General features: G+C 38.4%; 1 protein-coding gene across 2 annotated transcripts; it reads right to left on the bottom strand.

Annotated features, from left to right (window-relative positions):
* Window positions 1-544: 544 nt before the first annotated feature.
* On the bottom strand, window positions 545-17,873 carry LOC121878924 (syntaxin-5-like). 2 transcript variants are annotated; one of them, XM_042385354.1, is made up of 7 exons: window positions 17,800-17,873; window positions 14,716-14,874; window positions 13,171-13,745; window positions 10,250-10,305; window positions 7,107-7,357; window positions 5,680-6,035; window positions 545-2,686 (listed from the first exon to the last, which is right to left on the bottom strand). In XM_042385354.1, exons 2-7 carry the CDS (start codon window positions 14,854-14,856, stop codon window positions 2,527-2,529), a joined length of 1,539 nt encoding a protein of 512 aa, XP_042241288.1. In that variant the 5' UTR covers window positions 14,857-14,874; window positions 17,800-17,873; the 3' UTR covers window positions 545-2,526. The 2 variants fall into 2 exon arrangements, with proteins under 2 accessions (XP_042241288.1, XP_042241289.1); XM_042385355.1 differs by having other exon boundaries at window positions 17,771-17,867.
* Between the last annotated feature and the right edge of the window lie 346 nt (window positions 17,874-18,219).

Genomic DNA, 18,219 nt, shown 5'->3' on the forward strand with positions numbered 1-18,219 from the left:
AGTTTGTATTGGTACTCACCAATGGGCGGAGGTGATAGAGCAAGTGTGTGGTGAAGCAGAGGAGGAGGGTGGCGAGTCAGAGAGTGCACCAGGCCGAGAGAGCATAGCCAGACGAGAGTGGGTAATGCACCGTAAAATGTAGTCTCTGACGACGCAGTATCGGATCACTGGGATGCTAAACGAATTGTTAGTCTCTAAAGTTTAGTGACGTAGTACCAAAACGTTAAACGGGACGACGTTAAGTGCGGACTTACTGTAATTTAAAGCTCGAATATCGGTACTGTACAGTATTGGAATTCAGGCAGTTCTTATTTTAAAAATTAGGAGTAAATCCCTTACATTTTTCCTGCCATATGTGTCAGTACAGCACTGTATTGGAATCCAGCTGGAGGAGGATGAGCGCCAGTCTAGACCGGTCTTGAGTGTAAGTATTCAGCAATTTCTTACCTGTTTAAAGCTGCTTTAATTCAGTAATTGTGGCTTTTTCTGAGTATCATGTAATTAATATTTTTTTTATTGTAGATGGAAAAAAATAGATGCAGCATTGAAGTTTGGCAAATTTTATTTTATTAAGACTGGAGGTATACTCTATGAATTTTAGCCTCGATGGGTTACATGTCCAAAAGAGTGTCAGTTATGTTAGTTTGTGTCCATTTATATAGCATTGGGGTTATAATTGTATCACTAATCAATATATAGTTTCAGAGATGTTTTTATAATGTTAACAGAATTTTAACCTTTGCAACAGGAGAGTCACGGCCAAAAAATTACTAGGCGTTTTTGGCCCAAAAATAGATTTGGTTGAAAATCTTGTTAAAAGTACTCCCGAGTATGCCAAGTCCGAATGCTGTATATGGTCCATGGTTCGATTACTGGGAAATTAGTGGTCATAATGATGCTTGGAAGATTTTAACGACATCTTTCAATGATAATCACTTGCAATTTTGGTGTTTTGTTATCCAGCATATATTTAATAAGTTAAGTCTGCCAGGGGTTCTCCTTAGGGGCAGCAACACCCCCAGGGGCTCTCCTTAGGGGCAGCAATGCCCCCAGGGGCAGAGGTGCCCCCAGGAGACCTCCCAGAGGGCCTGCCAAGGTCAGTGGCACCTCCAGGGACCCTGCAAGGGGCGGTGGTGCCTCGAGGGGCACTGCCAGGGGTGGTTGCGCTCCCAAGGGCCCACTCAGGTACATCAGTGCCCTCTGGACCCCTGCCATGGTTGGTGGTGCCCCCAAGGGCTTTTCTTAGGGACAGTGATGCTCCCAGGGGCATTGTTAGAGGCTGTGATTCCCCCTGGGGCCCTGCCAGTAAAAATACTGGGAGGAAAAGAATTATAAAGTGGGTCTCATAGGTGTGACTGTCTATTAGGAACAGTGTGGATACAGTAAAAGTATACGAAGTCTTCAATACACAAGGAGGCAGCACGACTGGTACTGCACTCAAATGCATTCAATTTATTATAAACTTAGGTACCCATTTACAGCTGGGTGAACTAGGATCCCTGAGGATCAAACCACTGACTGATGGAAGGTAACCTAAGTTTTAACACTGAAGAAGAACCAATTGCATGGTTGAGAAGTCCCCCCCCTCCCAAGATGTTCCCTACTAAATTAAAGGTGCATCTAAATGAAAGAAAATACAGTATTTAACTAACCAAGCACTGTACCAGCTAATATTTTTTTAGTTTCCTGGCTACCTTTTGAGTGGTTTATCCTCTTATGATCAACAGCTGCCCACTCTCAGAGTTTATCTTATAAATAAGGCATTGATCCTGACATTTTATAATAAGGGGCAAAATTAGTTGTAACTGGCAAAATTGATGTCGAGTGATATAAATCTGTTCAAGGTATCAACAGTACAGAGTTTATTCAACAACCTGGTTCATAATGATAATGTAACAACTTTGGACACAATTTTTTATATAATATTTATTAAGCATGCATATATAAATACTCCTTGTACAACCATGGCAGCAGAAATATTGTTCTAAGTATTAGGGAAATAAATTTGCTAAAATAAACAATTACCAAATCAAAGAGTGTACAGTACAAGTATTAAGAAAAAAAAATTGCTATAATAAACAATTACCATATTAGAGTACTGTATATCAAAGATTTAATAATTAGACTAGGGAAGTATGGTCAAAAAGGAATGGTTGCAGTAACAATGAATTTCAGTTACTATACTGTATAAATGATAACCGATACATACAGAGCTTTACAGAATATACAGTAGCGCACAGTATAGATACAAAAAAGAAAGTTACAGTAATGGAGAGAAGGTACAGTAATTCCTTTGTGTTATAGGGGGGGGGGGTATGTTCATGATGAATCTACTGTATAATGTGACATGTAAAATCTAATGAATTACTGGTATGTACGTAATTATGGTAGATAAAAACACTATCCTCTCCCTTTGTAAATCCAATATGTTTAAATGAATAGGTCTGTAAAATTAAAGAATAATATAAATATTTATAATCTGTTGTACAAGATCTTATCAATCAGTATATAAACAATAATATCACATTATGCCATAAAAACAACAAAAATAACAAAGAAAACAATCATGATTCCGAAGACTTTAATCATCAGCATTCGATTAGACGAGACAGACTTAAAGTACTTGAGAAGTTCGGAGTGAGCAGCTTCAACGTTTAACCCAGTCTCATCTACATTAGCGTCAATTCTGTGAAGAGAAAATTTCCTATTAGTTATTAATCATTTTAATATTTCAGTAAGAGATACGAATGCAAATTATTTTCTGAATAAAAGATTTGAGACAATGAAATGCACTAACTGTTACTTTTGTAAATGAAAAGAAGCTTCCCAATATTATCCTAAGAAGTAATTTAAGTATGGATCCACTTGATAAACAGGCAACATGTTAAGGTGCAATACAGGTATCCCTCCTATTTACGATGGGGTTAAGTTCCTGAAAAACCCATCACAAATCAAAATATCGTAAATCAGCATCATTGTAACATGAGGTTCAATGGGATACGTTTCCAGCCAATTCAAAACTCACATGTATACAAAAAAATATTCCTACACTTATAATATATCTACAACAAATAAATAACACTCACCACATCATTAAGAACAAACCTGGTTGTAATTGCATGTCCCCTTCTAGGTTAAGGGAACTCTTGAAGGTGGAGTGGAGAGAGACTCTGACTCCCACACAGCCTCTGTGGAGTCTCATGCCACTACACCTCCAGAGACATGGTTCTCCTGGGTGCCTTGGCCTTCCCATACATTTTCAAAGTTACACTGCTCACTTCAGTCACAAAAACAGAGTGAATGATGATAATGTTATTGCAGCAAAGCACTTTACAGTCACAAAAAAATAGCAAAAGTCACTTCACAGTCACCAAAACAGAGTACAATATGAACGTCAGCGATCTTCTCACCAAGTAAAAAAAAAAAAAACACATGATAAGGAACACTGATCCTGACTGATATTCGTTGAGCTACACAATCACAGCCATGTGTGATCAATATGGAACAAAGCTTGGTACTGTAGTGCGCCGTGTGGCGGGGCGCAGGTAGACCGCAGTTGACAAGTGCAACGAGAGATGAGTTCCACATTCCGCGTAGGCCGGATGATGACCACCGTTAAAAAGGAATATCATAGATAGGGAAATCGTACATAAGAATACAGTAATCTTCCTATTAGCTGGAAAATTGGCACAGAGCAGTTCCCAGATTGAGAGATTTCCAGGTATGGAGATGGATTTTTTCATCCCAGAAAAATCACGCATTCCTTGATGTGTATACACCCACCTCTCATTTTATGCAGGGATTACGTTATTGAAAATCACAGCTTAATTAAAAAATGCATAAATTAAACAATTTTCCCATAAGAATACATGTAAATGGTACAGGTTAGGGGAACCATCATATACCATACAGGGTACGAACAGTCCTCTCACTTAAAACAATCACGCGGCCAACCTCTGACACACACACTCTCCTCTCTGAAGGCGGGTGATCACATTTAATTTCACGTCCATTGCAATTGCTTTTCGTGCCTTTTTAGCTTTAAGCGCCCCAGAGGAAGTAGGCGGACGTTTTCCAGAAATGCTCAATGGGGAAAACAGCGTTAAACACTAAAAAGGTATGTGATAAACACACAATGCAAATGAACGCACAGAGAAAAAGTAGTGCTGGTGTGAACTGAGAAAGCAATACGCAGGAAGCTTGCTGGACGTCGTCACAGTTGTTGTACAGAATACTTCATTATCATCATTAGTAGTAATAATCTTTATTATTACATAATTATAATAATTATTATTATTAATAATAATAATATTAAAATCGTTGATGTTGATTTCACTATGACTTTATAGTAATAACTTACAAGCACCTCACCAGGCATCACACCCTACTCAACTGCCAGGCGACCAGGCTCGGCAAATTTAAACCGTCTTGAGCTCATCATTTCAAAAATAGGTGCGCGTAAATTAGCTTTTGGTACTAATTGAACAATCGTGTTACTCCATAACGCTTAAATCAAATGCGAGTTACCTGTATTGTACACACATAAATGTTTCTAATAAGGAAGAATACTAATATGAGTGATAAGACTTTAAAAATAGAATGTATCTGAGGAAATTTGTGTAATTCATCATTATCATACGCCAGGAAGCTTCTTCACACATGGATACTGGCGCCTTGGAAAATCACACAAAGGATCATACAACGGTTCCAAGAAAACTCTCAGAATTTATAATATGTGGAGATTGATTCATGCATGATATGTATTATGATACAGGTAATACAAAGCAATGTAACAGTGAATATAAGGATACACAGGTCAGAGGAGGCTTAGCAGAGTTAAGAGTTCAGTTGGGTCAATCACCCCCCACCCCCCTTTCACTCCAACCTCATTAAAGGATTTACTGTACCTGTTAGGTATCTCATAGGTGATAGGTTTCATGGGAGTTAAATCATTTGCTCCTAATGAATTGAAGTATTGTATAATTATTACTATGAGTGTTTTATGATTCTGCTATGTATAAAAAACTATGTACTGGACGAAGAAAGCTGTAACGAAACAGCATTCTAAGAGGCAGCACTATTAGAGGTATGATTGTACTCCACTCAATCTATCCCTTTGTCTTTTACACTAAACAAATTCACTTTGCTTCACATACAGTATTAACTTACTTTCTTGATCTTCCCATATCCATTTAGATATCTCTACTTTTCACATAAGTACAGTAATTCATTTCTGTTTGTCCATACATCCTTTTACTTATCATTTTGTCTCAAATACTCATTTCTGTCTTCTCACTCTTCACTAATATCCCCAATCATCATGCCATCTGCTCTTTGTATTTAACATCTATATTACAAGGATATTGTCACCTCATGTCTAGGTTTTACTATTACCAACTTTTAGTTCCCTACAATTCATAATTAGGGGCTAATGATATCATGTATGTATTACTGTACTGCAAATTATTCCTATTCATATAAATAGCTATTTGTAATGTAAAAACCCTGTGTTGGGCATGAAAAGCAAAACCATATTATTTACAGTAACAAGGTTAAAATCTACTAAAAATGGAATAAAAAAGATCAGTACTGTACTGGAAAAAAAAGTCGGCAGGATTTTTAGCACTAAGTTTAAAATGTAACTTTTATAAAACCCATGTAGAAGAAATTTCCTCTCACCTATGAACTAGTTCTTCTTGCTCCTTAACCATAGTAGCTAATTGCGTAAACATCTGCCCAAGTTCCACGATGGTTGACTCAATAGTGCGCATAGTGTCTGCACGACTCTGTAGATATGTATCCTGTTCTTCCATCAGTTGCAGCTGTTGTTGGTATGCACCACCATTCCCTAAATTAATGGCTACCTCACCATTACTAGAAACTGTTTCGCCTGAAGAAGTGTACGCTGCCGCTGCTGCCTCATCTGCTAGAAGGACAGACCCCTGGTGGTGGCCTGCTACAGCACCTGGTGGCAGTTCACCACTCACTATTCCACCTGTGAACTGTTCCCGCCGTTCTGCTTGCTTTTTCAAGTTCTGAAAAGCAAATCACTTAAGTTTACAGAACTAGAACACTTTAATACAACTGCTACATTAGATTGAAACATATTTTCCAAGGTTCACTGAAATCTAAAAGCTATTGTTTTCACTAAGTTTTACAAAAAAATTCATATTGATAAATTAAAGCATCTCTTATCAATACATTTCAAGAAACTTAAAAAATAATGAAAGCCCCAACATAGTTGTCACTGTGGATTTTTTTAATTACTGACTATACAGTGAATACTTTTATAGGTTAAGAATTTTTTCATTCATGCAATTTTACTGTATATTGCTCCCCCATTCTGTCACCAGATGCAGTGTGACATGACTTGTGAAAAGGGGTATTCAATTATTTTTTCATTTGTTTGCATTTTCTGTTTGTCCGCCCAATATCTCATACACTTATTAACTCTTTAAAGTACAGTACTGTACAGTATTATCATTGACTTTGGCTGATTTACCGAAATTGCTCCATTGTTGCCTAAGATGACTAGCATTTGGCACCATGAATTTAAATTTGTGTGGCAAAAATTATACTAAGAATGGAAAGTCGATGATTGGTGCACCCGAAAGTGAGACACAAGGCTGGTGAAAACTCAAATTGACTTGCTATCATCATCTTTGAATGATTTGGAATTATTTAGACATCATCATCTTTCCCCTTCCTCCTGTCCTTGGTGGTCCCTCATCCACACCTCCAATGCCACAACATGGCTCACCACTCACTTTGCACCACAAAAACCCACCGCTGCACCACCACAACCACCTTTTGCATCACAACCACCATCAACGTTCAGCAGTTGCCAGTAACTCTCCGTCTCACCTCATAGATTTATAACTTGCCACCCATGATGAGTAGCATGTACAAAGTTTTTACATGGTGTTTATGGCTTTTATATCTTCCACTAAAAAATCTTTTGAACTTTCATTTATTGTTTTTGTTTTTGCATTATAAGGGGGTAACCTCGCTTGCCCAAATGCAGCACTTATTGGGTTAAGCTATGAAGATGAATTTTGGACACAATTAGAGAGATAGAGCCCTTTTGGCGACTTAAAATTACTAACCTCTGTACGAACTTCCAGAACATCCTTGAACATTCGGGTTATAGATGCGACCTTGCTTTGCAATGATCCTACTAAATTACGTGAGTGTTTCTGAAGGTGTGCACTATTGCCAGTTGATGAAGCAGCGAGAGAACGATTGCGAAGATCACCAAGCTGCTTTGTGAGCGACGTTAAATCATGCCGAATGATTCCTGTTAGCTCTTGTATCTCTCGGTCATGACTGTCATCAAAAAGTGATCTCTTCTTTGCCACTGTAAGCAGAAAAATGTATTAATAATGACAACTCCTTAATATATAAATAAACACATGTCATAAAATACTGATACAGGTATTATAGTCTAGTGATGGTCTAAAGACTTCCCCTCACATCATCTATGCGACTATATCCATGCCATCACACACACTCCCCATCTAATTTTAATTCCAATAAACTCACTGTCCATCTTTAACGCAATCACTGTTCAATCCACATGTGATATATGGGTTTTGGTATGGATTTGTTGTTCTTCTTTCAGTTAAGTCCATTAATACCACTGTACTGTATTGCACATCTTTATTTCACCATTCCTCATTTGTTTTGTAATATGATCTGTTCAATTACAGCTCTCAGCCATCCTCGTCATAAATAATTTTGTTTCTTTCCAAAATAACTGTGTTCATTGAAAAATCAACTCATTTACATACAAATAAATAATAATGGGAAAATCTTCTCAGTGGCTCCTAAATGTATCTGAACCTGCTCCAGTGTTGGTCAAGTCTGGTCTTGAAACAGCTCACACTCAGTGCCATCACAACACTCAGGGAGATTGTTCCAAGAGTTCACAATTATCACTTCGAAAAAGTTCACCCCCACAGTTTTCTGGACTTGTGGCTTCTTTAACTTTGAGCTATGACCCCTTGATGGAGGGGGATCTGCCAGCTCCAGGTGTGGATACTCGACTGAATAGTGTCCATTGAGATGTTTATATACCTTAATTAGGTCACCCCTTGCCCATCTGTAGTATAAGCTAGGCAGTTGCAGGTGCTCTAATCTCTCTGGATAGCTGAGGTGCCAAAGTGCAGACACCAGTCTGGTGGCCCTCTGGACATTTTTAATCAACTGACAGTCCCTAGCATATCTCGAGAACCAGATGGGGTGACAGTACTCCAGGTGGGGAAGCACCTCACTCTTTTAAAGTTGTTATGAGGGACAGACTGTCTTGATATTTGAACAGCCTTCTTATAAGACCTAATAGTTTAGTTACTTGATTCACCTTCTCACAATGACCCCGAGAACTTCAATTCATTGTCAACATACACACCCAGGTCCTTCTCACATTCAGTCTCTATTAATGCAGTTTCTACATCCTGTTGGGATATATGATACACCTCCTTGCCGTTGGTACGACCCAGGTGCATCCTCATAAACTTCGTGACATTGAATCTTAGAAGCCATTTCTTTGACCACTCTTGAAGCTCACAGATATCTTTCGCAGCTCTTCACAGTCTGTTTGGTTCTAAATTTCCATAAATAGCTTGGCATCATCCACAAACATTTGTATGTTATAGTGTATAGCTTCTGGCATGTCATTTATGAAACAACCAAACAACAACGGGCCCAACACACAGCCCTGTGGTATCCCGCTTATCACAGGTATACATGACAATTTAGTACTATAAATCATCACACACTGCTTGCAATCATGCAGAAAGTCTCCGATCCAAACTAGGACACTTTCCCGAATCCCGTACCCTTCCAGTTTCATTTTCAGCCTTTCATGGGGTAAACTGTCGAAAGCCTTGGCAAAATCTAGGTATAGTGTATATTGTCGATATTGCTGCCCTGTTCCAGAATTTGGGTCCAAACGTGAAGTGCCTTGAGTAATTGCGTTAAGCAGGATCATCCCGACATAAAAACTGTGTTGGCAATCCTTTGCAAGTTTGCTTTGTAGTAATGTTCCATCATGGCATTTCTTATAATGCTTTCAGGTACTTTACAAACTATGCTGGTTAGGCTCACTGGTCTATATTTATTTGTGGAGTGACGATCGCCCTTCTTGAATGCAGGATACACACAAGCCATTTTCAAATCACTAGGGACCTTTTGCTCATCCAGGCATTTACAGAACAGGATCTTCAGGGGCTCAGCAAGCTTGTTGCATAGCTCTCTTAGTACTCTGGGGTGCACCTATAGCTTTGCCCATTTATTTCTTATACTCTCCTCTGATCACACAATATGGGTCAGTGGTGTGTCGAACCGCCTGTCCTCAAACACAGGAAGATTGTTTGCATCCTCTCTTGCGATCACCGACAAAAACGAAACTGTTCAACGCTTCCACCTTGGCCTGGTCAGAATTTGCATAATTTCCATCTTCAAGCCTCAGGTCCGATAAGCCTACTCACATTCTTAATTTTGACTTTGTGTAGCAATAAAATGCCTTTGGGTTTGACTTGACCTTGCTCACAATCTGCCCCTGGAACTCTTTTTAGCCCTTCTACACTCTGACTTTGTTCCTGGATCTGGCATGCATCCTTCTGTCCAGCTCATCATTTGTCCTAACCCATGTCTCGAATTTCTGAGTTTTCTTCTTAACGTTGTTGACTGCCCTGTGTTAAGCAATATGGGATAGTAATAATAAAAAAAAAAGTGTTCGAGTGAATCCGCATTGAACAAACTCGTGTTAAGCAAGGGGGCAATGCACATGCGATCCTGGTCCCTATGAACTCCCACCGATACGAATGTGGTTAAACTTGAAATTTACAATACAGTATGTACTTTATTTACCTGATGACTTATTTCATACTTTCACTTGTCATTCTATTTCTTCTTTCGTCTTAAATTAAGTGATTTTAGATGTATATAAGAAGTTAGGCTATGATATAGTGGGATTTTAACCACTGTTCTGTACATACAGTATGCACACAGCATGTGTTCCGTCTTAAGAATGTCCTCAGGAATGGAACCCGTTCATTACTCAGGGACCCCCCTGTATATCGAAAAATATGTGGTGAAAGTTGCTAGCTGGGAAAGCATTCCCCCTTATTTACATTAATTCTTAAGGGGAGAATTGCCCAGATATTTGCAATCTCTTTTAGGAACACATCCCTTGCATTAACACTAAACTAAGATTTGAGTAATGTAGCTGAAAATTATTCATACTTACAATGTGTTAATTTCTCCAATTTGGCATAAGTACTTGAAATATTTCTCCCAATCAACCTGAAATACAAAAAATATTCATTAGATAACAATACCCTGTACTATTTAAGTGTAAAGTGACTAATGATCATTGAATTTATTAATTAATTTAACCCAAACCAAGGTTGGCCAATTTAAACCCTAAATGGTTTAAACCATGGTCTAAACTAAACAAAACTACACTTATCTAACCCCTTTCAATAACTGTGTAAAGTACGGAAAGCATTTTAGAATAACCATGGTTAGCTATATAAATGAGGAGTGAATGGAACAGCAATCTCATTGAAGAATCCACTCAGTATGCAGAGCAAATATTGTATAACCCTTAGGCCCTGGGTGACGTTCCAGAACGTCCGACCAGCGAGCCAGGGTGACATTCCAGAACGTCCACCACGAGCGTCAGCTATCAAACCAACATTGTCTCCTTATCTCCCCACCTCCTCCCTCCCTCCGCACAGCCAGGGAAGTCTCTAGAGGGTCAATATATAGTTTTTCTTACTTATTTTTTTATCGTTTTATAATTTAAAAAGGTAAAAAATTATTTTTGGAAAAGTTGATTTTTTCTCCATTCACCCCCGGGTGTGGGGTACTGCCAGCTGCACACTAACCCGGGGCTTAAGGGTTGATGAAATATTCATGCACTGTGGATGAAGTCATTCACACATGCATTCTACCTTATGCCGCTAGCAATGAAGTAACACTGATAAATATAACTATGGCATCATTTGCACATTTTCTATACTGTACAATCTTAGTTCTTTAATTACTGTAATAACTTTGATAATACCATTATGTATTACCTATACCAGGAATGGTACAATGACTTAAAATAATGATTTAAATCTGGAATTTTTGACACGTTAAAATGTCATAAATGAATATTTTCATATTACAATACAGTATACAGTCAACCCTCGCTTTACGCGGTCCCACTTTACGCGTTTCCACGTTTACGCGGTACCCTGCCGAAACCAGAATGCTCATTTTCCGCGGTGTGTGTACCCTTTTACGCAGAGCGGTGCGAGCAGGGTGCGCACAAGGTCGCCCAGTCATCAAAACATTACCGAGTTCTTCACCCGCCACCCACCACAGCCGGCCCAAGTCAGCGATAGTGATAATGATAGTGAGGATATGGACTTATATGGACTTTGAGGGGTTTGACAAAGAGGCCCTGCAAGCCTCTGTGGTGGATAGTGATACAATTGATACAAGTGATACAGGTGAGGGCCAATAATCTGCCCTCTGCCTCGGAACCAACCCCCATCCCTGTGTGCCCAGCCATCTTTTCTACTAATGTAAGTGTTAAAAAACCTAATATTATTGATATTTCTCTTAATTATTAATTGTGTGTGCATACCATCATAAAATTAAGAAGTTATTTTTACTACAACGTAGGTATTGTGTCTGAAAAAGTGGAGTTTGGGGATCGGCCCGGTCTCTATTTCAATTAATCCCATATGTTAGGTTGTTCACTTTACGCGGGCCGCCGTGGGTTCAATTGACCGCGTAAAGTGAGGGTTCACTGTATACATTATTAAGACCTCTTCAACCTTTATAATAACATGTCTCCATGCACATCCTACCAGCTACCACCGAATGTCAAATTACCCACCATCGTCAGTTCCTTAACAATCCTGACCATTGAAACACAACACTTACCACCTTCAGTATAAACCATCAATCATGGAGGGGCTCACCAACTAAGGTTCACCATTAATTCCCGACCTCCATTTACATCAGTAAACCATAAGTATCAATTTATATTGAAGGATATCCTATCTTTATACAGTACTTAGTTTGATGTAATATAAACTCCAACATTGTCACTTAAGGTAATCACCCATTTTGAGTGTTTATTTAACGCATTTAACGTAACTGAAATACTGTACAGTAATATCTCCGTTAGCCGGAATCCCTCAAACCTGGGATGAGGGATTTTTTTCCGGCTTTGAGAAAGTCGTCTCGTTACCCGGAAATCTCTGATTCCCGGAAGTGCTCTGCACTAATTGTTCCAGCTGACGGGGATATCACTGTACTTCTTGTCCTGATATCAACCAATTCAGGATACATATCAACGTAAATTTTGGTCTTTTAAGAGCAAATTTAAGTGCAATAGGTTTATATTAGTTTTATTTTCCTTTTCTGAACTAATTATAATGCTGCTAGTTTTCACAAGTACAGTAAACCCTCGATAACTCGGAATTTCATATAACTCGACATGGATAAGGTCTCGGAATGTATTAGTATAACTCGGGAAATGCCGAGATATATATAACATTATCTGGGAAAATTTTGGCATATCTGGACACCTGCATCACCTACCATAACATACTTTGATGCTTCATTCTTTACCTACAGTGCTGGTAAGTGTTACTTTCTTACATTTAATTACATGTACACATGTATGGGTCGGAATTTGGGATAACTCGGCAAGGCTAGAGCCCCATATGTGCCGAGTTATTGAGGGTTTACTGTACTGTACAGCATTTGATTTCATTATGACATTTATGACATGATTTAAATTAGTGTCTTGCCATAAATCATTTATGACATGCTTTTTTCCAACCAGGCTCATGCGAAAAGATTTAGCCTAGCCCAGTAATTTAACAAAACTACATGTTGTGCACACTTATAAAAGGTTGCAGTTTTCTTCTCCTTCAACCTACTGATATTAGAATATTTCTTAAACTTACCATTTGCTTTTTTGCAAATACTGCATCTGTACAGTATTTTTAAATACTGCCTACTGTCCAAAAATAAATACGTATATATTTTCACCTACAGTATTCTTAAATTAAATACTGTATCATAGAACACAATTCTAGTTGTACTTAGCAACTTGTATGATAGTAACCAGAATAATATTCTGTAAATGGCATCACTTACTTGGCTCTCTGCATGAAGTCTTTGTATTCATGTAGATCTCTTGGTCGTTTTCCTTCATGGTGGGGTAAGACACCATTTGTGTAACTCCCCTGCTGTGAACGCACAATCCGTGCAAACTCCTGTGTACGGTCTCGGGATGCCATGTCGACGTCGTCAATGCTAGACAAGTGTGAACCTACACTTGACCAATCTGAGGCACTTCTATTCAAATGTCCACCAGAACCGTGAGTTTTGTTCAATGTTTCACTGTTACTCACTGCACCTGTGTTCCAATGAGTACCACTGTTACTCCACTGATTATTACTGCTACTATTAGCTCCACTAGTACTGGGATTCCACTGCTTATTGTCAGTTCCATAAAATGTTCCACCAGATTGTGTATTACTATTTCCCTGAGGTGTGTAAAAGTATGGCTGAGTAGGCTGTGTTGGCCAAGGTTGTCCGGTATAAGGTGTTGTTGCTGCTGCTACTTGACCTACACCACCAGGATCCACTGTGTCTGTCTTCTTATAGTATGCCTGACTGTTACAAGTAGCCGAGCCCCACTGAAGATTGTTGTTTACTGCATTAGCAACCTGTACAAAGAAAGAATAAGAATATGGTCAAGAATCATTGCAAGACTCTGATAGAAGATGTCGCTAGGAAATGGACTAACAATACTTTTTAAAACAACAAAATAACATAATCGTTACCTGTAATAAAATGAGCCATTACATATTTTGTTAAAACTTAATATAGTGAAGGCTATTTTCCTATTCCCAAGCACTTATTGTCTTCCTATCTTGAGTCATTCTTTCTTTTCTATATCCTTCCTTTTGCTTGGTTAAGCTCACTCAGGCAACACTAACCTTGTCCACACACTTTCTCAATGCAGTATTGTGACAACTAGATGGTAGACATCAAGTTTTACCAACTTAGATTTGAGGAGATGGTTAGTGCCTAAAACATCTCAGGAATAATCGACTCATGGTTAGACCTATGAGAACTTGCCATCATAATTATACAAAAAATAAAAAAATAGCAAAATCCTAAAACTGGTATAAGTATTTATATGCATACCAACTTCAATGTAGATATTCAAAATCCAAAGTAAATGCCACAGCAGGGAAGGAGAGGGTAGCTACCTTCAAGGAGTTTAGGATGAGGTATCTGGTGAAAGAGCCTCCAGCTCCTCATTGTGTGGCTTTGAACGATACACACAAATCCACACACAACAAAGCAGTGCATGTGAAAGTTTAAGGGATTAATTATAAATATTTTTAATAGATATTTTATTGATTTGACAGAGTATTTATATTTTTAAAAAAATCTAGAAGTATCATAAACCTGTAATTAAAGTGGCTTCACCTTTGTATTTTCTAAATTTTTATCTGAAAAATTTACAAATCATCTACATAGTATTGTGATGTCAAGGACAGAGTTAAGTGCTATTCATGGACAAATAAAATCTTAAGAAAATGTATTAAAAATAAACACGAAAGATCCCTACATCAGGAATGGATAAAGTGCCACCTGCATTAGTGGTAAGAGTGTGCAACAACATACCTGAGGATACAGGGAGTAAGGGGACTGTGTTAAAGTAGGCTGGGCATGTGGCTGCTGAGGTTTCTGAACAGTAGAAGCCCCAGGGACAGTCGGCTCCTCCACGTAAGACTCAGAACCCGCACGCCTCCGCCGAGTCGTCATCACACACTACTAGCAACCCTACAGGTTAAATGCAAAATTATATTTAACTAAAGGACCATAAAACTAAATAACACCACTAGTTCAGGGTACAGCATAAGGCCAAAAATGATGAAATTATAGTGAATCAAAAGGTGGCACAATGGGTACGGTACTGATAGGTATAAAAAATTTATACAAACGCCACCGTAGGTCTCATTTACCAGGTTTTTATCAGTGTGGTTAGTACTTCCAAATATCAAAATGGAGCACTGCCAAGGATTTGTGTTAAGTGACTTGTGTTCAGGGCTTTAACTGACCCAATGCATTGGCTAATACTGTACAGTAATAGTGTCTTACTATTTATCTGACCAAATACATTAATAATATTATTCATATCTTATTTTTATCAAGACCAGGGTAAATAACATTGTCAATGACCAATTGATATTATAAAGGCGGGGTAGTTGTTGAGTACCTCAGTAAAAAATTATACGGTATTAACCTGTAATGCCAACTCACAGGGCAGGAACAGCTGGCAAGATGGAGTCACAACTCCTTGTTTATTTACTTTTTAATGCAGTTGGCATCATAACATGATGATTTCGTGCCATTAATCACCACACCCTGCTTGCAGTCATGGAGAAAGTCTCCGATCCACGATAGTACATCTCTCCGAATCCCGTACCCTTCCAGTTTAATTATCAGCCTTTCATGGGGTACGCCATCGAAAGCCTTGGCAAAATCCAGGTATATATTGTTATTACCACCCTGTTCCAGAATTTGGGTCCAAACATCCAGTACCTTGAGTAATTGTATTAAGCAGGAGCACCCCAGCATAAAACCGTGTTGGCAATCCTTTACAAGGTTGTTTCGTAGTAGATGTTCCATCATGGCTTCTCTTATAATGCTCTCAAATACTTTACATACTATGCTGTACCATGTTACATCATGGACATATTGCCAAAACCAGCCAAGTTCCTACTAATGCTATTTTACTGTGAGTGCACCTGACTGGCTAAGGAATTTCTGTTTTATATGACAGGGGGTCCGCCCCCTGGCTAGGAAGTTAGTAAGGTTAGGGGTAAAATTGCAGATTACAGCAAGCAAAGAATCTGATAAAAAAAAAAGATTGTTTATAATGTGATTGGTTCAAATCTGACATTAGTTTTTATCGGAAATCACTCGTTTGGGATTTAGCCCCCCCCCCCTCCCTCTAACAATAATGGGGAAGCGCATGGGAATTCGGGGTTCTGGGTGGGGGAGAGACAAAACGAGTGATTTGTGGTAGAAGCAAATTCCCAAATTGTCCTAATCGCAACAAGAAAACATCAGAACACATTATGTAACAAATTCTGTCATTTACAAAAAAATAGAAATAATAGTTCTATCGATTGCTTGTTCTGAATTCCCGGTACTCTGTGCTTGCTAACTTATACAATATAACCAAACTAAATGTTACTTAACCCCCTAGCTGGAGTCTCTGCCCCCGGACCCCCGGTGGCCCTAGCCGGGGGCTTTGCGCCCGGACCCCCCGTGGCCCAAGCCGGGGGCTTCGTGCCCGGACCCCCAGACACTATGTAATAACCCAGTCACTAACTTACTTATTATCAATTTGCAATGGAAGTGTAATATAAGAAAATTATCAGAGAAAAAAATAGTTTTATCAATTGATTGTAGTGAATTTCCGAATTCTGTGGTTGCTGTTTACTTCAATACAGTATTACCAGGTTAGGTAGGTTTCTTTGGTTGGATAGGTCAGGTGCTATTAGGTTCGAATAAATGTCACCTCCTTTATAATAAGAACATGTGGGAAAAAAGGAACAAAATTGAACAACTCCTTCTGGTTAAGTATGTTTATAGCTACACAACAATCGACTCATGGCACTAATACAGCTCCTCCCTGACTTACGATGGGGTTAGGGACCCAAATCCAGGTCGTTAGTCGAAATGGTCTTATGTCGAAAATGCTTAAAAAATACATAGAAATCTAAAATAAGTGTCTCTTTTTCTTCTCAGCACCACAAAACTCTCACTTTTAAGCTTGCCAGCCATTTTAAGGTGAATTACAAACGAAAATTTTGTCTGTGTACTGACGTTGGGACTCGTAAATACGTACTTTGACAAAATGTTGGTACGACTGAGGCAGGTCGTAAGTCGGGGAGGTGCTGTAAATGCCAAATGCTACCGGAGTCATGGTCACATGTCGTTCTTGCATTGTTCGCCGGTAATGGACGATTAGCCAATGAGAGTGCAATCATGGTAAAATAGCATTATTAGAAACTTAGCCGGTCATGGCAAAATATCTACTGCCTTTTTGTTAGGTTACATTAGCTTGCCATACTCTTCCAACTTACATTTGTAAACATCAACCTGGACACTGTTCTTCATGGAGAACCTTTACATATGTATCTAAATAAGCTAAAAGTTTCAATTAATTTTTAACTTTTTTTATTTATGTGAACAACCTGTTTCTGCAACAGGAAATACTGTAATGTAATAATTATGTAAGAAAAAAAAATAAAACAAACTGCATAACTCAAGCATATACGGGTAAGTAAATATTACCTTCAATCATTCTTTAAGACACAATACAGGTATAATATTATAAAGAACCATAATATACTTTCATAATCCTAGGAATCACAATATTTTCACACACACTTCACAATTTAAGTCAAATTACGAGGGCTTTTCACTATAACTGAACACTTACCACTTAACCACACAATATATGAACATTTAAAAATATTTCTATTAAATCTGTGTATAGAGGAAGATGGAAAGCTGGTACTGATGACATACAGAGCAGGAGATCTTTTCAAGGCTAACCTTTCCACCCTATTCTTTCTACGTTACGAGAACATATTATCTATATGCACTGTACCAACCATCAAATGCAGTTAATATTACTAAACACTGGACATATAATTCTTACTTGTGGCCCATAATATGATAAGAACTGACCATTAATGTCCATACACCAGCCACCGACCCAGTACAGTACTGTAAACACACTCAGCCACGATTACAAAATGACGTCATCTAACTAATTTCTAAGATAATCATATTTATTATCACACATACATATTAGATAAAATTTACAGATGAATAGTATAAGTTATTGAATATATATCATATTCGATTGATTAATTCTGATGGATACGTCAACCAGTATTTCTCCAGATATGTTAAGGTGGCGCGCAGTTTAAATCACTACTGTGGGCATTACTATCAGCTACGTAAACATTGTTCTGTATACTGATGAAATCAATCAATCCATCAGAGTACCATTCTCATATCTGAGGGTTGGTGATCACAGTCCTTCACTCTAAACGTTCATGGGCTGTTTCTATCAACCCCTTAAACCTACCTTAGGTTTTGTAT

This window comes from Homarus americanus, unplaced genomic scaffold (genome assembly GCF_018991925.1).
Source record: "Homarus americanus isolate GMGI-L3 unplaced genomic scaffold, GMGI_Hamer_2.0 scaffold4060, whole genome shotgun sequence".
NCBI classification, from domain to species: domain Eukaryota; kingdom Metazoa; phylum Arthropoda; class Malacostraca; order Decapoda; family Nephropidae; genus Homarus; species Homarus americanus.